Source organism: Nothobranchius furzeri, unplaced genomic scaffold (assembly GCF_043380555.1).
Source record: "Nothobranchius furzeri strain GRZ-AD unplaced genomic scaffold, NfurGRZ-RIMD1 Scf031, whole genome shotgun sequence".
Lineage (NCBI taxonomy): Eukaryota > Metazoa > Chordata > Actinopteri > Cyprinodontiformes > Nothobranchiidae > Nothobranchius > Nothobranchius furzeri.
Window position 1 is genome coordinate 703,315 of NW_027223048.1, and position 23,725 is coordinate 727,039.

General features: G+C 47.4%; 1 protein-coding gene across 1 annotated transcript; it reads right to left on the reverse strand.

Annotated features, from left to right (window-relative positions):
* Positions 1–12,437: 12,437 nt before the first annotated feature.
* Positions 12,438–15,580, reverse strand: LOC139064485 (uncharacterized). The gene is made up of 2 exons (XM_070547808.1): positions 13,870–15,580; positions 12,438–12,524 (listed from the first exon to the last, which is right to left on the reverse strand). The coding sequence occupies exons 1-2, from the start codon at positions 15,156–15,158 to the stop codon at positions 12,521–12,523; spliced, it is 1,293 nt and encodes a 430-aa protein (XP_070403909.1). The 5' UTR covers positions 15,159–15,580; the 3' UTR covers positions 12,438–12,520.
* Positions 15,581–23,725: the final 8,145 nt, after the last annotated feature.

Consider the following 23,725-nt stretch of genomic DNA (forward strand, 5'->3'; position numbering starts at 1 on the left):
TCTCACTCCGGCCGTTCCTCCAGAGGATTGGACGAATGGCGCGGAAACTTCAGACGCCCAGCTGCTCCGCCCGCCCCACGGAGCCGGCCTCCCGCTTCGGTTCCACCTCAGCGGGACCAGAGAGTTGGCAGCCAACGGTTTCGAAAGAGCCAGCAGATACCGTCTTGGCCGTCACAGTCGCAAGAACCTTGCCGAAAGCAACCACGAAAATGACTCGTCTGGGGGAATGTGTGTGCTTCTGACTAATATTAACTCTGTGAATGATTTTGGTTTTGAAATAAAACCCAAAAAACGTCACATTGAGAGCACAATCCTACAGTCCTCTGCAGAATCCTCTGCCGAATCCTCACACATGTTCCCCACACCAAGGACTGCGACACACCTGCATGTTCACGCAGTCAGTCATATTACACGAGCAGCTGTAAGGGTGCGCTCCATTTGCGCACGGGCCTTAGCTTCCAGCCAGGCCCAACACATCCCGCTCCCCCCACAACGTAGGGTGGGATGGGATGTCATGGCGCTATCACGACCACACGCGGTGACACAGTGAGCGGCTCCATCTGCTGGCACTTTGTCGTCCCCATACACGGGTCTGGCTCCCACTCCTCCTTTATCTTTGGACTCCACACTCTGCGGTGCGGTTTAGCCTCTTCCAGCTGTTTCACACTCGCCCTTTCGACCGCAGCCCTCCGTGGGTCGCTCCCAGTTCTCTGGTGCGAGCAACTGCGGTAAGGGTGCGAACCCAGTCCTCAGACGTTGTTCACTTGACCTCGAACCGCGTCCGCTGTCGGAACGCGCGCAAGAAAGGCACCGCTTTTGTCTCATGAGCAAATGGATATCGGACACCATTCAATGCGGTCACACACTCCATTTTCAGTCTGCTCCTCCTCCCTTCAACGGGATCGTGGAGACGACGTTCACGTCACAGGAACAGTCTCAGGCCCTGGAGCTGGAGCTACAGGAACTTCTGTCCATGGACGCCATTTCCCAAGTCCCTCGCGGACAAGAGCTCTCAGGCTTCTACTCCCGCTACTTTGTAGTACCGAAGAAGTCAGGAGGAATGAGACCAATTCTCGACTGTTACGACCCCAACCTGTTCTAGAATCCAGGGAGGTCTAACACAGAAACATGAGAATAAAAAGAAAATGATCGGACACCAAGTCACAACCAAAGAAGTTTTATTAACAAAAATTCAATTCAATTCAAGTTTATTTATAAAGCACCAAATCACGACAAGAGTCGTCTCAAGGCACTTCACATAATAAACATTCCAATACAGGAAAGTTCATTAAGCCAATCAGAAATAATGTTTCCTATATAAGGAACCCAGCAAATTGCATCAAGTCACTGACTGGTGTCAGTGACTATACAGCAATCCTCATACTAAGCAAGCATAAAGCGACAGTGGAGAGGAAAACTCCCTTTTAACAGGAAGAAACCTCCAGAGAATCCCAGCTCAGTATAAGCAGCCATCCTCCACAAATCACTGGGGATCGAGAAGACAGAGCAGACACACACACACACACACACACACACACACACACACACACACACACACACACACACACACACACGCACACACACACGTGCACACACACACACGCACACACACAAAGACAAGTAATGTGTCTATAGTTATATTGTAATGTCTTAGTAAATATTCTATTTGGTGAAAGATAAACTTTATTGTATTTATCCTAGTGGATCTATAATTAAATGGATAAACTAGTAGTAGCACATACAACGTCAAGGAAAGCAAAAAGTTATTATCAGGAGAGTGATAATGTTTTAGTTGTTAGAAGCAATGTGCTAGTCGATGGCCCCCTCCATGAGGCCACCACAGCTCAGCAGAACATCGTTGTAGCTTCTTATGGGGAGAAAAACACTTACAGAGAAAATTAAGTTAACAGCTGAAGTTGCAGAAAATAGTACCGTTAAAGAGCAGACTGTAGAAGAAAGCAGGAGAGTGTGAAAAGTGGTCAGTGTATCCGCCAGCAGTCTAAGCCTATAGCAGCATAACTACAGAGATAACTCTGGATAATCTATCCTATTTAGATGGAGGCATGTTGGAGGCAGGGCAAGGGAGAGCCGTCTTTTCCGACTGTACACTCCACCTCCCTCTACTCCCCCACTTGTCCTGATTTAGGCTAACATCAGATTTTAACCATAGGCCCTATCAAATAAAAATGTTTTAAGCCTATTCTTAAAAGTAGACAAAGTGTCTGCCTCACAGACTAAAGCTGGGAGCTGGTTCCACAGGAGAGGAGCCTGATAACTAAAAGATCTGCCTCCCATCCTAATTTTAGATATTCTGGGAACCACCAGTAGACCTGCAGTCTGAGAGCGAAGTGCTTGGTTAGGAACGTATGGAACAATCAGATCATTGATGTATGATGGAGCTTGATTATTAAGAGCTTTATATGTGAGAAGAAGGATCTTAAAATCTATTCTGAATTTAACAGGTAGCCAATGTAGGGAAGCTAAGACAGGAGAGATATGATCTCTCTTTTTAATTCTCATCAGAACTCTAGCTGCAGCATTTTGGACAAGCTGAAGACTTTTAACTACATTCTGTGGACTTCCTGAGAGTAATGAATTACAGTAATCCAGTCTTGATGTAATAAATGCATGAACTAGTTTTTCAGCAACACTCCTGGAAAGTATGCTTCTAATCTTAGCAATATTCCGAAGGTGGAAAAAGGAAATCCGACAAACTTGTGAAACCTGGGATTTGAATGACATGTCCTGGTCAAAGATAACACCAAGGTTCCTTACTTTGTTCTCGGAGATTAATGCAATGCCATTCGGGTCAGGTGATTGACTAAGCAATTTCCTTTTCTGGATTTCTGGTCCAAAGATGAGAACTTCCGTCTTGTCTTGATTTAAAAGCAAAAAATTTAGAGTCATCCAATTTTTTATGTCCTGAAAACAAGCCTGTAATCTACCCAACCGATTAGGTTCATCAGGGTTAATGGATAAATATAACTGAGTATCGTCAGCATAACAGTGGAAGTTTATCCCATGCTGTCTAATGATTTTACCAATTGGGAGCATATGTATAGTAAAAAGAATTGATCCAAGCACTGAACCCTGTGGTACTCCGCAAGTAACCCTGGAGTATGAAGATGATTTGTCATGTACATTTACAAAATGAAATCTGTCAGACAGGTGGGATTTAAACCAGCCTAACACTGTTCCTTTGATCCCTACAACATGTTCAAGTCTTTCTAAAAGAACATTGTGATCAACTGTGTCAAAGGCAGCACTGAGATCTAACAAGACTAGAACAGACACAAGATTCTTATCTGAGGCCATAAGAATATCATTTGTAACTCTCACTAATGCAGTTTCAGTGCTGTGATACTCTCTAAAACCAGACTGAAATTCCTCAAACAGAGCATTGATGTTTAAATTCTCACATACTTGGATGGCCACTATTTTCTCCAGGACTTTGGATAAAAATGGAAGGTTAGATATTGGTCTGTAATTCATTGGGTCATCTGGATCCAGAGAAGGCTTCTTAAGTGATTATTAAGTGATAATCATTGATTATATCTAGAATGGGGGCAGTAACCAAAGGAAATGCTTCTTTAAAAAATTTGGTTGGGATTGGATCCAAAATGCAAGTTGAAGGTTTAGATTAAGCTAATATTTTTGATAACTCTGAAAGCTCAACTGGATCAAAACGGTTCAAGCACAGATGAGGTTCTACAGTCACCTCTGATGCTGCCTCACTTACTGAGGAAGAAGTAATCACGTAAGGGAGGATGCTAAAGATTTTGTTTCTAATAGAATTAATTTTACTTGTAAAAAATCCCATGAAGTCATTGCTGCTCAGGGCTAAGGGAATAGATGGCTCAGAGCTATGATTCTGTGTAAGTTTAGCAACTGTACTGAAAACAAATTTAGGATTATGCTTAGTCTCCTCAATTAGTGCTGAAAAATAAGCAGTTCTAGTTTGTCGAAGCTTATTTTTATAAAGCACAAGACTATTTTTCCAGGATAGGTAGGCCTCCTCATGGTACGCAGAGCGCCATGTTCTCTCCAATTTCCTGGAGTTTTGTTTTAAGGCTTGTAAATGACAATTAAACCAGGGAGCCAAAAAGCGTCCCTAAGGGAGAAGACCTGGTTAATAAACGAAGGGGAGTTTAACGTATGCTGCAGAGACCTAAAACTGAGGATTTAAGAAACTTAAAGAGCACTAAAATGAGAACTAAAACTCACTGGTTCCAAAAGTGAAACCAGGAACAACAGAAGCTTGCCCGGAGGCCTTACCAAGAAGTCCACTGGTGACTAACTCACCCACACAACCGACAGCTCTGTTAAGAGCAAAAGGAAAACGAATATCAGCCAGAATGTTTTCCCAAGCAGGTGGAAATTAGCCACCCGGGGGCAACTATGACTTCTACAACTTCTCAAACACAAGTCTCTTTAATCCTCTCCTCTGCAGTCCTCTCAAACTGTCCTTCTCCGTCCTCTCTGTGTCTCAATCTCTTCCTGTCTCAATCTGTCTGTCTCTCTCAGTCCTCTCTCTGTTCTCTCCTTCAGTCCTTCAGTGCAGCGCTGATTTTATCTGCTCCAGCCGGGGATATCCTGATGCGCATCAACTGCGCGAGTGTGGCTGGGCGCTCTCCAGGGTGCTGACCATGGTGCTGCAACAGAGCGGAGTAGAAGCTGGGCGCTGGGGAACTCAGGGATCGTAACATCGACCTTTCCCTGTTCAACTGCTCCATAGCAGTGATGCATCTGCGCATGTTAACAATGAGGCAAGTTCTAGAATACATGCGCTCCGGGGACTGGTTCAACTCAATGGACCTGAAAGATGCATACTTTCACACCCCAGTAATTCCTAAACACCGGAAGTTCCTGCGCTTTTCATTCAAGGGAGTTCAATACCAGTTCAATCGTCTCCCTTTCGGCTACTCGCTAGCCCCGCGCACCTTCTCCAAATGTCTGGAGACCGCTCTGCAGCCATTGCGCGGGGCGGGAATGAGGGTTTTATTTTACCTGGACGATCTGCTCCTATGCGCCCGGTCCAAGGACGAGGCGTCAGAGCAAACCAGGAAGTTAACAGAGCATCTGTCAACCCTGGGGTTTTCCATAAACTGGGATAAGGGCTCCATCCTTCCATCCCAGTCAATTGTGTTTCTTGGGGTGGAGCTGAACGTCTCCCTAATGAGAGCACATTTGTCTCTGGCGAGAGCAGCAGATCTCACCACGGTGATTTCCGCGTGCAACCCTGCAAGATTGGGAGTGCCCTGTTAGTCATGAAACTTCTGGGCATGATGGCTGCAGCCCACGCTGTTGTGCCGTCAGGATTACTGCACACGAGACACCTTCAGCGTTGATTCATCTGCCTCCGGGTACACCCGATACGTCAGAAGAGACGTATGTTGAGGGTTCCCCCTTCAGTGGGCAGGGGCCTCACTCACTGGGGGAATCCCTGCATCCTCTCACACGGGGTCCCCATCGGACGTCCTACGTCACACGTGTCTGTTTTTACGGATGCGTCACTGTTGGGGTGGGGTGGGGGGGCACGTGCTTGTCCCATATGGTGGCAGATCGCTGGCCCTCCCACACGCACGAGCACATAAATGTGTTGGAGCGTATGACAGTGAGAAATGTGATCAGACACTTCGCTGCCCTTCTCGAGGGCCATCATATCGAAGTTCACACAGTCAACCAGGTGGCGGCAGCCTACATAAATCGCCATGGGGGAGTTCGATCCCTCCCACTATTGCTCGTAGCCACAGATTTACTATGTTGGGCACATGTCCCCCTGCTGTCCATCAAAGCCACCTACATTCCAGGGGTCCTGAATGTGGCAGCAGACATCCTGTCGAGAGGGGGACCCAGCGACTCCGACTGGCGTCTGCATCCCGCACTGATATCACAGATTTGGATCAAGTTCGGGGAACCCTCTGTGGATCTGTTCGCGGCTCGCCAAAACGCTCAGTGTCGCCTGTGGTTTTCCCTGAGTCCCCGGGACCACCCCCCGCTTGGAGCGGACGCCTTCTCACGCCAGCCCTGGCCTCAGACGCTCCTGTATGCGTTTCCGCCGGTCCCACTGATTCCCCGTCTCCTGGACCGAGTTTGGTCGGAACAGCTCTCGGTAATTCTGGTAGCTCCCAGACGCTTCTCCGTGTCATGGTTTCCGGACCTGCAAGCGCTAGTGTCCGGCTCCCCGTGGAGGGCGGACGCCCTTCTCCAGGTGGATGGGATAATCAAACATCCTCCAGAAATAGGCCAATGGCTGTGGGTCTGGCCGCTGCGCGGTCACGCTTAGAGGCTTCTGGGCTGCCGCATGATGTGGTCGCCACGATTCAGAGTGCGCGGGCGCCTTCTACCGTCGCATCCTATGCTGCTAAATGGGCAGCTTTCCAAAAATGGTGCACAGAGCGGAATGTTCAAGCGCTCTCCTGCCAGCTGGCAGATGTCCTATCATTTCTGCAGATACTGGTGGACAGGGGCCTCGCATTCAGCACTATTAAATCATATGCTGCAGCTATCTCATCCTGTCACCAAGGTTTTGGAGATAGATCTGTTTTCAATCATCCCCTCACAAAACGTTTTCTAAAAGGTGTCAGAAGGAACAGACCTGTGTCCCGCCCACTATTTCCTCAGTGGGACCTAACGGTGGTTCTGCGCGGCTTATCTGAAGCCTCATTTGAACCCTTGGACCAGGTCTCACTCAAGTTCCTGTCACTCAAAACTGCCTTGCTGCTGGCGCTAGCATCAGTCAAGAGAGTGAGCGACCTAACCGCCCTCTCAGTGGCTGCCGCATGCCTCAGGATCTGGGAAGATGGCAGGTCCGCTGTTTTATGCCCCAACCCAGCCTTTGTGCCCAAAAACATTAACACTTCCTTCAAATCCAGGTCAATTTCATAGGCTGGACTTTTTCCTCCTCCCCAAAATTCTGATGAGGAGGCGGCTTCCCACCTTCTCTGCCCGGTGCGCGCGCTCGCACGATATGTGTCACGCACTTCAGGGATTTGCCACTCACAAAGCCTGTTTGTGCACTACAGAGACTCTTCCCTTGGGCAAGTGCTGTCGACCCAGCGTCTTTCACACTGGCTGTGTGACGCCATTTCACTCGCTTACACATCATCAGGGCGGGATCCTCCTGAGACACTCCGGGCTCACTCAACCAGAGGGATTTCCTCTTCTATGGCGCTCCACAGTGGTGTGTCGATGGAAGACATTTTTCAGGCTGCTTCATGGGCTTCCCCATGTCCCTTTACTCGTTATTCACGAGATGTGTCTTCAGGTTCCATCACTTGTTCAGTGCTTGGACCTCAGCAGGCTGAGTGAAAGCATTATGGCACCACATCAGCCCTACTTGAGTGAATTTCATCCTCTTGTGGATGATAATTTTAGTGGGGGCCCCACTCTTCTCTCTGGCTGCCTCAGCCTTTTAAGCCCTGGGCTGAGGCTGAGCGGCCCTAGCTAAAAGGAGACATGTTGGGTGTGTCCATTTGGTTGAGCTAACCAGTGTGGCGTAAACCCATCCAGCTGCGCATTATTCCAATAGCAGTTAGCTTAAGGGCTAAGACTAGACGAAATAGAACGTTGGTTACATATTGTAACCCCAGATTCTATGAGTCTAGTCGTAGCCTTTAAGCCACTGGCCCCACTGGTTCTGTTAGGACCAAGAGCCATCGGAGGTGAACAGTGGAGTCGCACACAAGGGGTGCCCACCATTGGTGGGCGTACATTTAAGCTCTTCATGATTGGCTGATGCTGAGATCATCCTTCCAATAGCAGCTAGCTTAAGGGCTGCGACTAGACTCTAAGAATCTGGGGTTACAATACGTAACCAACGTTCCTCTCACTATGGATATCAAAGCTAACAAACAGGTTGAATTTAACCACTCACTAACTAAACCCACCTTTCTTTGAGAAAAACTGTGTGACATACTGCTGCCCTCTCTTCTGCCTGTCCTCTTTCTCCTTTCTTTCTTTCCTTTTCCGTGACCCAGACATATTTTCACTGCAGCCTCTGCTGTCTGACTGCTGCGTGAAGCTGGCCTCGCCTGCTACGCGCCCCTTGGCCAGGTGGACTGTACCATTTTATGCCGTTGGGGGGGGGGGGGGGGGGGGGTTTCAAATTAATTAGTCAAAATAAAGTAGGGACCTCTGAATAAATATACATTTCATAAAGACTAAAAGATTGTTTGTTTGATGTCTTAAATGAGCAAAAATACTGCAAAGTAAAGTACTTGTGATTTTTAAACTTTATTTATTTTTTATTCAACTTTGAAACTTTTTTGGGCCCCTGATGTCAGATTGGTCAGCTGGATACGGGAGTTGAGCTTGTGGAGAGCGTTGTCTCACAGACGCGGAAGTGATAGCGTTGTTGAAACGCCGGCTCTCGGTTTAATCCCGAGAGACGTGCTTCAGCCCCCACTTCGCTACTGGGTGGAACGAAGGTCTTCCTGAGGGCGGCCACAAAAGCAGCATAGTCTTTGCAGGCAGGGGATTTAGAATTATAAAGAGCAGCGGCCCACTCCTGAGCGCGTCCAGAAAGCAGGGAGGTGAGGTGCGCAACCCGAGAGCGGGCAGTGGGGAAGCGTCCCGGTTGGCACTCGAATTGCATATCAAGGGAGGCGAGCAGACCATCTGGGCTCCCAACCTCTCCATTCCACCTCTCCGGTAGGCTGAACTGCGGCTCCTCCTTAGGTGGAGAGAGGACTTGCTGCCGGAGAGCATTCAGGGATGTGGTCAACTGAAGGGTGAGGTCGGTCAGGGAGTTCACCTTCGTGTTGAGCCGATCGACAAAGGCGTGGAGCTGAACTATCCCCTTCTTCATTTGCTCAAACTCTGCTGGGTTGATGGACTCAGTCATCCTGTCAGACTGGTCGGCTGGATACGGGAGTTGAGCTTGTAGAGAGCGTTGTCTCACAGACGCGGAAGTGATAGCGTCGTTGAAACGCCGGCTCTCGGTTTAATCTAGGAATCCCCGAGCGTTCGAGGATCAATGAAGTGACACGGAAATGCTGGGTTTTCCCGAAGTAAGAAAGAACATTTACTGTGAGCTGAGAGTTCGTACGATGGATCGGTTGCTTGGAAACTCTTATCATAGATCTGAAGAAACAATGACTGAGTGGTGAGCTGGGGAGGCGACTTCCGTATATAGTCACGGTTCGTGACGTAGGTGCGATGTGGAGGGAATCCCTGCGAGGGGCATGCTGGGAGTTGTACTCCATGGTGGATGCCGGCTAGCTGGGAGAGGTTGGTTTGGGGACTTGGGTTCTGACAGGACCCCCCCATCCAGGGACGGCTCCTGAAGTCCCAGGGCGGCCCCGGCGGTTCCAGAAGTCAGAGATCAGGGCATGGTCCAGGATGGAGCGGGCCGGTTCCCAGGAGCGTTCCTCTGGGCCGTAGTCCTCCCAGTCCATGAGGTACTGCCATCCGCGACCCCTGCGACGGATGTCCAGGATGCGCCAGATGTTGTAGATGGGCTTACTGTTGAGGAAGCGGGCAGGCGGAGGCGCCGGAGGCGGAAGCAGGGAGGATTCCACATAGGGCTTGAGTCGGGAGATGTGGAAGGTGGGATGAATGCAGAGAGTTGTCGGTAACCGCAGCCGGTACGAGACTGGGTTCATGACCTTCTGTATTGTGTAAGGCCCGAGGAACCAGGGAGCGAGCTTTTTGGACCCTGCACGGAAGCGGAGGTCCGCGGTGGACACCCAGACCTTAACCCCAGGGACATAGGAGGGACAAGGACGGTGTCGGCGGAGATGTTGGCGAGCGTAACGGCCGTTGACTCGGGTGATGGAAGCTCGTGCTTTGATCCAGGCATTCTTGCAGCGCCTCACTAGGGATTGCGCAGCAGGTACAGCAACTTCGGGCTGCTGGTGGGCGAAGACCGGGGGTTGATAGCCATAGCAGACCTCGAAAGGGAACATATGAGTGGTTGAAGAGGTGTGAAGGTTGTGGGACAGCTCTGCCCAGAGGAGGTTGTTTAGGCCATTGCGAGGGTTGGGCCGAGACAAAGCACCGGAGGTACCAACCTAGCTGTTGGTTAGCCCGCTCTGTCTGATCATTGGTCCGCGGGTGATAGCCTGAGGATAGGCTGACCGATGCTCACTGTCAGGGACCGAGCAGTAAAACTCCAGGACAATGGTATAAAAAGAATATCTTCTCCATTTATTTCATAAAGAATTAAACAAAATCAAAACAAAACCGGGCCCAAAGGAAAAAATGGCCACAAAAATAACCTTAACTAAAAGTAACAAGCAAGACTCTCAAACTGAGACACACAGGGGAATTTATACACACAGACTAGCCTACAGACAACGAGGGGGGGAGAGACAGGGGAAACACTAAGACAAACAGTAAATAAACCTAGGAAACTAAGTCAACAAAGTAGAACTACCACAAAAAAGCTTTAACTAATACATCCTAACAAAATCTGGTAAACTCAATAGAGCTTCAGAACGTCTGGTTTCTGGTTTCTTCATTATCAAGCTCCCTGCTTCCAGGAGCCAGATGGAATGTTCCACTTCCTGCATGGAGTTACACTGGGTGTGTCCCCTCTCTCTGCCAGTTCATCCAATCTCAGAATACAAATGATGATAGTTAATGATCAAAAAAACTATGTGCAAGATAAATTACTAAATGTGTGCACCCATTAGTAAACTTACAATATTGCAACAAAATGAAATAATAAACCAGCGTGTGGAAAAAATATATTTAAATAATACTGACACTGAGAAATGGCTGGAGGAACCTCCACACACTCCCCCTCCTCTGGAAACTCCATGGGCCAGCTGGACAGGTAGTCAGCAGTGGAGTTTTGCTTCCCAGGTATATGATGAATCTCAAACTGGAAGGCTTGCATCGCCAGGTACCAGCGAGTTATTCTGCTGTTCGAGTCCTTCATCCTCTCAAGCCACTTTAGAGCCTTGTGGTCCATTTCTAGGATGAATCTTCTCCCCAACAGGTAGTATTTGAATGAATCCAAAGCCCATTTAACAGCCAGGCACTCCTTTTCTACTGTTGAGTAGCGGGTTTCCCTTGGGAAAAGTTTCCTGCTTATGAAAGCAATCGGATGTCGTCTGTCTGGAGGCCCTTGAAGCAACACAGCCCCTAGGCCACGATCAGATGCGTCCGTCTGCAAAACAAATAGTTGTTTGAAGTCTGGACAATGTAACACTGGAGGTCCACTTAAGGCATGTTGGATGTCCTCAAATGCCATCTTCGCTTCGTCTGACCACTCGAGCTGGTTAGATCCTTTGAGGCTGGTCAGATCTGTAAGCAGAGCAGCTCTGGCAGAGAAATTAGGGATGAATATATGGTACCAACCCGACATGCCCAGAAATGATCTCAGTTGCTTTCTGGTTTGTGGCAAAGGGCATGACTGAATGGCTTGAACCTTTTCAATCTGAGGCTTAATGACTCCATTGCCAATAATGTGTCCCAGGTATTGTACTTCCTTCTTCGCCAGCATGCATTTAGCTGCATTCACAGTCAGACCTGCAGTGTGAAGACACTCAAACAAAACTGTGAGATGTTCAAGATGTTCCTCCCAGCTGTTACTGTAGATGACAATATCATCCAAGTAGGCAGATGCAAAGTGAGATTTTCCTTCCAATACCTTGTCCATAAGTCTCTGGAACGTTGCAGGTGCTCCATGCAGCCCAAACGGCATGACTGTAAACTGGTAAAGGCCCCAGGGTGTTCTGAAGGCAGTCAGCTCACGGGATCTAGTGGCAAGAGGAACCTGCCAATAACCCTTGGAGAGATCAATGGTGGTAAGATATTTTGCTCTGCCAAGACAACCAATTAGGTCATCAATACGAGGAGTTGGGTAAGAATCAAATTTAGAAACAGAGTTCAGGTATCGGAAGTCTATACAGAACCTCAAGGTGCCATCTTTTTTCAGTACCAGGACAACAGGATTGCACCATTCACTCTGGGAGTTCTCAATAATTCCCAGAGAAAGCATCAACTCAATTTCCTCCTTTAAAGGCCCCAAGAGGCGCTCAGGGATCCTGTAGCTCCTTCGTTTTACCACTGCATCTCCTTTCAAAAGAATTTCATGTTTGATATAGTCTGTACACCCAGGATTATCTTGAAAAATATTGGCATTACAGATGGCCCTCACCTGTGACTGCTGCTCAGGGGACAGATGGCTCAGGTCAAGCCTAGAAGTCACCTGTAGAGGGAGGTATTGTTCTTCCACCTCCTCTTCTGTCACACTTCTGATGAGAAAAACATCTTGTTTCTCCCTTTCCTCAGACCTTGAAATCCACTCCTTCAGGAGATTAATGTGGAGGACTCTGGTACTACGCCTCTCACCTGGACTACAGACTTTATAGGTCGTGGGACCGAGCTTTTGAATGTCCTTGCCACTGAGCCAAAAGCTTACTGTCTTCAGTGGGTAGTAGAACCAAAACTTTTTGACCTGGTTCAAAATGCCGCTCTCGAGCAGTTCTGTCATACCAGGTTTTTTGTTTTTGCTGGGAGACCTTCATATGCTCCTGAGCCAAGGTGGTCATCTTCTCCAGCTTGTCCCTCATCTGGAGAACATATGAAACTATGTTAACAGGCTCCTTTCCAGATTTCTCCTTCTCCCACCTTTCCTTTAAAAGCGCCAGTGGTCCTCGCACGTCATGCCCAAAGAGCAACTCAAAGGGGGAAAACCCAGTAGAAGTTTGGGGAATCTCTCGATAGGCAAACAAAAGGTATGGGAGCCACTGATCCCAATCAGACCTTTATTCATTGATGAACTTACGAAGCATGTTTTTAAGGGTCTGGTTAAATCTCTCTGTAAGGCCATCAGTTTGTGGATGATATGGCGTTGTTCTCAGCCTACTAATACCAATCAGCTTGTACACATCCTTGAGCAACTTGGACATGAAATTGGTCCCTTGATCTGTCAATATTTCTTTAGGGAACCCAACTCGTGCAAAAAACTGAACCAGGCAAAATGCAACAGTCTTGGCTTTAACAGACTTCAACGGAAACACTTCTGGATATTTTGTGGCATAATCAGTAATAACCAACATAAATCGGTTACCTGATTTGCTTTTCTCCACTGGGCCCACAACGTCCATCCCCAAACGTTCAAATGGTGTCATTATGATGAGAAGAGGCTGTAGGGGAGCTCTTGCTGCGAATCGGGCTGATGTTTTTTGACACTGAGGGCAACTCCTGCAAAAACTGGCAACATCTCTGTACAATCCCGGCCAGTAGAAATACTGTTGGATACGGGCTAAGGTCTTATTTTTCCCTAGGTGGCCAGCCCAAGGAATTGAATGGCCCAAAGATAAAACAGTTTCTCTGGCTGCTCTAGGTACCACAAGCTGTTTCAGTTCTCCATGTTGTCTATAAAGGATGCCATTTTGCAAACAGAATTCCTTTGCAGTCCCACCTTCTTCAGCTCCCTTAATAAGGTCAGCCAAGCCTGCATCCTGATGCTGCAGCTCAAGAATGTTGTCAGGAATTTCAAATCTTAGCTGTACCTCAGGTTCAGGTAACAGAGTGGACACTGTTGTGTTTTTAAATTTGTCCCGTTTGCGCTGCCTACGAGACTTTTGTTCTCTAGTTGGGCCAGCTTCAATCTCAGCCCCAAAAAATGGTAAAGCTCTTAAACTGCGATCATCTTCCCTTGGAGCTTTCAACTGAGACCGTGTTATTGCCACATTGCACATTTTAGGATCGTTAATCAAGTCAGTGAGAACTGGTAAATCATTCCCCAAGACAACAGGAAATGGTAATCTGTCCATGACACCCACATTTAATAGGTACACATGTCCTTGCACTTTCATATAGACGTCCGCTGTTGGATATTGTTTTTCATCACCATGCACACAGCAGATTGGTATTGTTTCAGAAGTGCAGATGTGAGCTGGTGAGACGTACCTGCGATGAACCAGTGACTGGGTGCTTCCTGTGTCAATCAGAGCCTTAACTTTCTGTCCATCTATCTCCACTGTGGTCTCCACCAACAGCTGGTTCATTGGGTTTGGGGCATGGTTCCCTCTGGGCACAAAATACATCTGGGAGAGTTTAGCTGGATTTTGTGGACACACCGGTTTTGTGTGGCCTTCTTTCCCACACAAATAACAGACAGGTTTCCGCCCCAGATTTTTTGTTTGACTGGGAAAATATTTCTCCCTTCCACATGGCTTACCAACATTCTCTGTCGGACTGGTGTTACCTGGCGCAGGGGTATAATCCTTTTTCATAGCCTTATAAGCCCATGATTGGTTCCTTCGACGGGCTGCCACAAACGCATCTGCCAAAGAAACTGCCTCTGCTGCGTCCCTTGGATTACGCTCCTTGATCCAAACTTGGAGTTCTGGCGATAGCATTCGGAAATACTGTTCAAGGATTATTGTTTCATTAATTTCATCAATGGTCTTACCTCTGGGTCTGACCCATCTCCCATAGAGCTCCTTTAGTCTCACAAAGAGTTCTCTGGGGGACTCATTTGGTTCAACTTGAAGAGAACGGAACCTCAGACGATAAGTCTCACTGCTTATTTCATATTTCTGCAAAATAGCAGCTTTAACATGATCATAGTCCATTGATGCATCCACATCCATATGTACATAAGCACTTCTGGCTTTACCCGTCAATAGTGGAATCAAATGGAATGCCCAGTCAGATCTCGGCCATCTACATGCACATGCTATTCTTTCAAAAGTTATAAGAAAATGCTCAATGTCATCCTCTTCACTTAGCTTTTGCAATCTTGGTTCTTTATCGGAAGGATGAACAGAAACTGAGTCACCTGATTTTGAACAGCGTGGTGCAGGCTCCGGTTCCACCTCATCCCAATCAGCATACTCATGAGGCCTCTCATGGTCTGCAGGCCCCAAACCTGCAGAGAAGCGGGCGTGGTCTTGCTCTCCAGGTAGCAAGCCAGCAGAGGTCTGGGCCTGAAACTCTTGCTGAAACAGACTGAACTGGTGTTGAAGATCTTTAAATCTTTGATCCTGGCGTACAATCACCTTCTCCCACTGTACCTCATGGGCTTCCTGTCGTCCAATGTGAGCTTGAAGGATGCCAGCCAGGTCTGATATTTTTGGCTCTCTGCCATGAACTTCCTCTTCAGCAGAAGCTCCACAGCCCTCACTCCCATCCTCTGTCTGTGCTTCTCTCTCTAAAGGGGCTGACTTGATTTTACCAGATTTGGTTCCCTTCATTGTAGATTCGTCAGGATAAAAGAAGAGAAAAAAAAATTGGGAGAATCTATTTACCAATGTCCTTTAACTGGAAGATCCCACCTCTGCCACCAACTGTCAGGGACCGAGCAGTAAAACTCCTCCATAGCTCTGGTTTCAGAGGGAGAGAGAGAGAAAAGGTGCCCACGGGGAGGACTGGTACCTGGTTGTAGCCTGATCTCCATGTCATATGGGCGGTGAGGCAGCAGTGTGGTGGCGCGTCGCTTATCGAAGACTGCAGCCAGGTCTCAATAGGGTAGTGGCGGATTGGGCGGTAGAGGACCAAGACCACCAGCCGGGCGGTCTGCCATGGACGGAGGAGGAGAGAGGTGGGCCTGGCACTGGGTCCCCCAGCCTAAAAGGCGGTTCTGGGACCAGGGAATCTGGGGGTCGTGGAGACGGAGCCAGGGGAACCCCAAGATTAGAGGAGAGGAGGGAGCAGAGATGATGAGAAAGTGGAGGGTTTCCCAGTGGCCTTGGAGGACCATCTGGAGAGACTGGGTTCGGTCTTGGACAGGATAGGGCTGGGGAGGTCTGCCGTCCACCGAGGTCACCGGAACAACTCATTCCAGGGGAGTCAGGGGGATCCGTAGGCGTTTAGCCAGATCCACATCCATGAAGTTGTCGGCGGCCCCCGAGTCCACCAGAGCATGTACCTGATGTGAGGTCTCATCGTGTAGGAGGGTGACAGGAAGGAGGAGTCAGTGGGAAGAGGTAGAGGCAGAGGGTGACCCGGGCTGAGCTACCCCGATACTCAGTGGGTTCCTCCGTTTCCCGGCCGTAATGGGCAGTCCAGGCGCCGGTGGTCGGGAGAGCCACAATAGGCACAGAGACCCTCGCACCACCGTCGCTGTCTCTCCTCCGGGGGAAGGTGGCCTAGCTGCATAGACTCCTCAGTAGAAGTGGGTCTGGAAGCTGGAGTTGGTGAACGAGGAAGAGGTCCGTGCACTCTGAGTGGGCGAGTGGATGATCTGGCTCGAACCAGAACCTGCTGGTCGATGCACAAAGCCAGGTCGGCAACCTCATCCAGGGTCTGGGGTAGTTCTCTTCCCACCATCTCGTCTCGGATGTAGGGCGCCAACCCCTCCAAAAAAACAGCTCGAAGGGCAGAGTCATCCCACTGTAGTTTGGCCGCGATGGTGCAAAACTCTGACGCATAGGCGCACACAGAGCGTTCACGTTGGCGGAGCTTTAAGAGACGTGCTTCAGCCCCCACTTCGCTACTGGGTGGAACGAAGGTCTTCCTGAGGGCGGCCACAAAAGCAGCATAGTCATTGCAGGTAGGGGATTTAGAATTATAAAGAGCAGCGGCCCACTCCTGAGCGCGTCCAGAAAGCAGGGAGGTGAGGTGCGCAACCCGAGAGCGGGCAGTGGGGAAGCGTCCCGGTTGGCACTCGAATTGCATATCGAGGGAGGTGAGCAGACCATCTGGGCTCCCAACCTCTCCATTCCACCTCTCCGGTAGGCTGAACTGCGGCTCCTCCTTAGGTGGAGCGAGGGCTTGCTGCCGGAGAGCATTGAGGGATGTAGTCAACTGAAGGGTGAGGTCGGTCAGGGAGTTCACCTTGGTGTTGAGCCGATCGACCAAGGCGTGGAGCTGAACTATCTCCTTCTTCATTTGCTCAAACTCCGCTGGGTTAACGGACTCAGTCATCCTGTCAGACTGGTCGGCTGGATACGGGAGTTGAGCTTGTAGAGAGCGTTGTCTCACAGACGCGGAAGTGATAGCGTTGGTGAAACGCCGGCTCTCGGTTTAATCTAGGAATCCCCGAGCGTTCGAGCGTCAATGAAGTGACACGGAACCACACACACACTTACAACCACAATCCCTACGCACACGCACATCAAAAGTGAATGATTCTACATTTTATATATCCATAAGGGTTGTAACTCTAATACACAGTGTTAATTGTACAATTGTTTGTGTCCTGAGCAGTTTATAAATTTAATTTTGAAAAATATCATCTTTAGAACCTCACAACTTCATCACAGACACAAGTGTGTGGACCCCCTGCAATCTTGTGGAGAACCCATTAGGGTGCCAGGTACCCAGGGTTGGGAAACACTGCTATATATGGTTTAATGGAAATAGAAGCCGTTTACTGTTTGCCCCTCTACTCATTTATTTGGTAGTACCTATGTAAAAAAAGATCCATTCCATCGGTATGTGACATGAGAAGATCTAAACACGTGTACTGATAATACCAATGATGTAAATTTTAACTGATCATTTGTAGTAAAGATTAACAGTTATGGCATGAAATTGATCACAAATATTGTAATGAAGTGCTCTGTAACAAAGGATATGTGGATGCATTTCTTTGTCCTTGTTAGATTCAACGTGGAAGTTGTTCAACATGGTTTCACACGCTCTGCCTTGGAATGACTGCCTTCCAGATGCCAAGCAAAAAGACACCTTGGTGTTGTGACATGTGCAAACAGCAGCATGTAAACAACATGTAGGTGTTTGGTTGGAAGTGTGAACATGGAGTTGTACTGGACAAGACAGCACAGCTTCAAATTTATGAGCCGAGGACTTGATTGTCCTTTGTTTACATAAGAATGATGATGCACATTAAGGAAAGCAGCGCAAACGTTTCTTTCATATGCAAAGTACTTGTATTTTGGAATGGATAATTTATTATTTACAATTAGTGTCATTGTTCTCTATGTCACTTTTTTACTCATATCTGTCAAGTACTTGTATGTGTGTGAGGGAGGCCTATATGCGGGTCTTTGTTTTGTAAGTCTTAACACTGAGGTGTACTCTACACCACAGCATGACTGAAATGTTGTGAGACTATTACTTTACTCTGTCTACATCATCTGTTTACATAAGCGTGATGATGGATACACTGACTGTCCCACAAACTAGGTACAGGTCTAGAGGTGATCGGGCTTTCTCGGTCTTGGCTCCTTCTCTCTGGAATGAGCTTCCACTTGATATTAAACTGTCACCGTTGCTGCATGTTTTTAAGAGTCGTTCGAAAACTCATTTTTATCGTTTAGCTTTTATGTGACTTGTATGCTTTTATGCTCCCTGTTTACATTTTGTATGGTGCTTTTATGTCTGTATGTTGTTTTTATCTCTTTTTTATTCTATCTGTGTTTTTACTGTATTTTATGTTCAGCGCCTTGGGCTCCTGCAAAGGCAGTGGAAGGTGCTGTACAAATAAAGATTGATTGATGATGCACATTATGGAAAACAGTTTTCACTTTTGATTCATAAGCAACGTATTACTATTTTGGGAGAGTTGAGTTTGTATTTTAAATCTTTTTCATTGCTCAGTCAACTATTTGTGTGTGTGTGTGTGTGTGTGTGTGTGTGTGTGTGTGTGTGTGTGTGTGTGTGTGTGTGTGTGTGTGTGTGTGTGTGTGTGTGTGTGTGTGTGTGTGTGTGTGTGTGTGTGTGTAGTACATTTTAGTGTATGGTGCCTTTTCAGTTGACATATTTGATTTGTGATTTGTTTTTGGAGAAGCAGAGATGAGCAGGTGCATTGTTTTGATCAAATTATTTAACCTCGTAAAAACGTTCATATGCAAATGACCAAGTGTTAATGATCCAAAAATAAAAACTTTGACTGTTACATTTTGAAAGTATTGATAAAGAGTACTAGGAAATTGGTTATCAGCAGGGGCCATTTGTGTGTCACTACAGTTTACAGTAAAATAAATGAAAAATCAGAGATGTATTTTTTTCACAAACGTGCTTGTTGGAGTATGTAGAGCCGGTTACTGTTGACCAGCAGGCATGATTTTGTGACAACAACTTTTACAGTGTAGGAGCTACAAACATTTCAATGATTTAAAAATTCAACAAAAATCAGACAAGTATGTTTTCTAAAAAGTAAATGCTGTAAATGCACAGTTAGAGATTATTTTTTAAATATTCTGCAGAAAAAATACTGAGGTCCAGACCTCAATGTCCTCATTGGTAGATATGGCCATGGTGGTGTCTAGTAGTGGGTAAATGTTTTGTTTTTACTCACGCAGCTCTACACAGATTTCCATGGGATCAGAAATCAAAACCTGCAACACTCCTTTTCTTGACTGGACCTGTAGGGTACAGGGTCCTAACAGCCCGTACCCTCTGGGGGGTACTTCAGGAGTATGGGGTACCAGGCCCTCTGATACGGGCTGTTAGGACCCTGTACGACTGGTGTCAGAGCTCGGTCCGCATTGCCGGCAGTTAGTCGAGCTCATTTCTGGTGAGAGTTGGCTGCCCTGATGCAACTGGGTTTGTACTAGGGATGTGACAAAATATCGTTTGGCGAAAACTCGCGATACAAAATGTGACGAAATGCATCGAGGTAAAAAAATATGGACCACGAAATTAGGCTAGGCGGCACTGCTGCATGATTTGTGTAGTAGTAGGGCAGGCCTACAGTCTATGGTGACAGGCTGATAGCACCATCTCTGCTGATAAAGCAGGGTAAAACTAAACAAAATAAAATAAATAAAAAAAAAACATCCGGGGAACGGCGCAGTGCGTCGTGACGTTAAGTCACAGCGCATGTTGTAACAACAACACTGCAGGCTACAGCGAGCGAACAAATATTAGCATTAGCACCAAGTTGGTGCCACCAACTGCCTTGCCCCGAAAAACCACAACAATGGAGTCAAATGAGGTCAAAATTGAGGATGCTCCTCCTGGATACAGGTCATCTGTCTGGCAGTATTTTGGCTTTCCGGTTAAAAAAGACAATAACGGCAACAGAGTAACGGAAAAGACCAAGACTGTGTGTAAGCTATGCTATGCTGTCATTCCGTACACCACCTCCAACACAACAAACATGAACCACCACCTTCAACGTTACCATAAAAATGTGAAGACGGCCTTGGCGAAAACAAGCCTACCGAAAGGACAGCTGACCATGAAACAAGCACTGACACCAACTCTACTTCCGTCAAGTCCACGTGCAAAACAGATAACCCGGCTCATTGGTGAGTTCATAGCGGACTACATGGCTCCATTTAACATAGAAGCGAACAGAAAATTCATCCAAATGTTCAAGGTGCTGGAGCCCAAGTTTAAGATGCCATGCCGGGGACATTTTTCATAGAAGGTAATCCCGGAAATTTACAATGAAACGAAACAAAGCGTGAAAGAGTGTCTAAAAAATGCCGACCGCGTCGCTCTGACCACCGACAGCTGGACCTCGCGTGCAACACAGAGTTATGTCACCATTACGGCACAAGTCATCATCGGAAAATGGGAGAGTAAAAGCTTTGTGTTGCAAACTCGTGAGCTAAGTGAAAGTCATACTGGTGTTAACATAGCTCAAGTGTTGAGAAATTCACTGAGTGAGTGGGAGCTAACAAGGCCACACACAACCATTGCTTGTGTCACAGACAACGCGAGCAACATGGACATTGCTGTGAGAGAGAGCGGTCTCCACCCTCACATCAAGTGCTTGGCGCATGTTGTGAATCTGGCCAGTAAGAGAGGCTTGGCTGTATCCCGCGTTGCGCGCCTTCTTGGTCGTGTGCGAAGAATAACTACATTTTTTCACAAGAGCACCACGGCCACCGCAGTCCTGACCAACAAGCAAACCCAGTTGTAACTGCCTCGGCATAAACTCATCACCGATGTCCAGACCAGGTGGAACAGCACGTAGGAAATGCTGGCGCGCTACCTGGAGCAGCAAGCAGCTGTCTCAGCAGCGTTGAGCTGCCCAGAAATCCGAAGGAATGCGAGAGAAATCGACACTCTGGATCACACTGATATATCAGATGTAGAAGACATAGTGAAACTGCTTAAGCCACTGAAGACAGCAGCAACTGTTGTCTGTGATGAAAAAGAGCCCACTGTTTCACTGATAATGCCACTGAAGTACATGATCGAGCAAAGCATGTCACCAAACGAAAATGACACACAGACCATCGCCAACATGAAATCTTACTCGACATCTCGGACCGATGCACCGGGGACTGTAATGACGTGCTGCAGGAGTGTACAGCGCTTGACCCACGATTCAGAAGCCTGTCCCATCTGAATGATGAACAACGTGAGTCCATCTATGCCCGAATATGTGAAAAAGCTTCAGCACTTCATAGGCAGCGCAACCAGGTAGGCTAACTTTTATTGGGGAAAAAGAGGTTTCCTGCTGCATGTGTGTAACTGTATGTATGTGCAGGCCAGAGTCTGAAAACTTATTTCTCATGTTTTTTATTAGTCCATCAGAGAGAGAGTGAATGAGAGTGAAGGACAGAAATGTTTAACTAGTTTTTCTATTTTATTCATTTTCAGACCAGTTACACTGATGAAAGAACCACTAGGGCCAGTGCTTCAACATCAGAGGCAGCAGCAGAGCAGGCCAGGGTCATGGTTGAGGCAGCACAGGGAGCAGAGCAGAGCCAGGAAGAGCCAGTAGAAGGAGAAAGGCAGATGCAGGATGCAACACAGCCTCCCCCACCAAAGAAGACAGCGTTGGAAGATCTCCTTGGGAGCTCCTACACTACTGTTGAGACAGTGCAGACCAGCAGAGGGATTGAAATGGAGATACTCTCCTACAGGAGTGGGATTCCCATCCCACTCAACAGAAGTCCACTTGAGTGGTGGAAAGTTAATGCTTATGCTTACCCCATACTTGCCTCCCTTGCCAAAGCCTACCTTTGCATTCCTGCTACATCAGTGCCCAGTGAGCGTCTTTTCCACAGCAGGAGACATTGTGTCTGCTCAGAGATCACTGATTACACCAGAACATGTTGATATGTTAGTTTTTTTGAAGAAGAACCAGTCCTGAGATAAGATAACCAAGGCCTATAGCAGCACTAAGGGTGTTCCTGTTTGTGTTTGGCCTGTTAGGCCTTGTGTTTCCCTGTGTGCAACTGGAAAAAAAATAAACAAGTTGTTATTATACAGTAATATTTTTTTTCTTTTTTTTCTCATCTGATATCGTATCGTGACGTATCGTTTCGTGCCTCAGACATATCGAGGTGCATCGTATCGTGAGTTTAGGTAGATCGTCCCATTCCTAGTTTGTACTGTATTGTATAATAAATAATTTTATATTTGACGTGTTTGATTAGAAACTATAAATGTTTACTAAATATATTTGTATATGTCATAACCTGCCTTCATTTTATTTCTTAAGAGTAAAATCCCTCTACTGTGGATTTAGTTCTGTGTTTTAATCCAACCCCTCCTCTTTAATCCGGGCTTGGGACCGGCAGAAGTGACTCAAAAGGGAAACTCTGGCAGAGTTAGTTGGATTTTTTTTTTTTTTTTTTTTTTTTGGTGCTGGACGAGAAGCTCGTCCATTTGCCCTTTTCTGTCTGCTGTTATCTTTTTAACGCGTAACAGATTTAGGTGTTACACCTCTGAGCCAGAATCTTCTCCAGAACAGAGTGAATGCTGCCCAGAAACAAGCTGTTTCCTCTCTTACTGAAATGCACTCTGTCTGGGAGAAAAAGGGTGTTGTTGAAGAACCTGAGCTCAGGATGCTCGATGACCAGGCCCCCAAAGCTCCTAACGGCCTTCCTCAGTAATGAATTAACCTGTTTTCTGTTGCTGTTAATTCTTCCTGGTCGCCCGTATCGCCACGACTGCCGTTCGTTGATGGCAGAAAAGGCTATTCTCATTTCCGGAAAGTCCTTATGGAGGTGGGACAAATCCTTTTGGATCTGAGAAGCCAGTTCCACCGGGGAAACGAGACCCAGATCGTTTCCTCCGGCGTGGACGACCAGAATATCTGGAGGACCGTGTGTGGGAGCCTCGGAGTAAAACCTGGGAAGGACACCGCCCCAGCGCATGCCTCCTTTGCCAAACCATTGGACCTTAGCTCTGAGTCCAAAGTTTGTCCCAAACTGCCGCTGAGCCGCCTCTTCACCCCGTCTGATGTAACTGGATCCAATAATCCAGATTAATGGAGTTCGAGGCTGCTCAGACTTGATGGTAGATGCAGTTTTTGGGGGTTCGGAGACATTTTTGGGTCCTGAATCCGTCCCTTTCCTACGACCTTTGAGACGGATCATAGTGGGACGTTTCTGCTGAGGTGTGCCTTCTGACAGCCGCAGCCTTTTAGCAGCGCTGGGGAAGTCAGAGTTCTCGTGACCTCCGTCACTCAAACGCTTTCTTTTCCCCAACAGCTGAATGCGAGGAGTATCCTGGAGTTGGACAGAGGACGTCTGTCTTTTCTCCACTAAGGAAATTCCTCGGTACCTTGCCAGCGTTTTATATCTTTGGTCTTGTCGATTAGCCCGTAAAACAGAGGAGTTTTTGCTGGAGATGGATGTTAAACCTCCACTGGTGTCCACAGACGCGGCTGTCTTGAAAAAGACACTTGGTTCCTCAAAGGGCTGAATCTGACGAGACTTGTCAGGTTTTGATGCAGACAGACACAGGTTTTGTGTTTCTGCAAAGCTAGTTCCTCTGTAGCTAGCCAGAAGTTCATATCTGCGTCGTTTGTGAAGCGACTGTAGCTCAGAGGACCTTAGCCCTGACTGGAAAGCTGGTTGGCTGTTTGACAGAACAAAGACCATTTTGCACTCTAGGATTTCCGAGCAGTGAATAATTTAGCTATAAATATTCACCAAATGCACCAGAT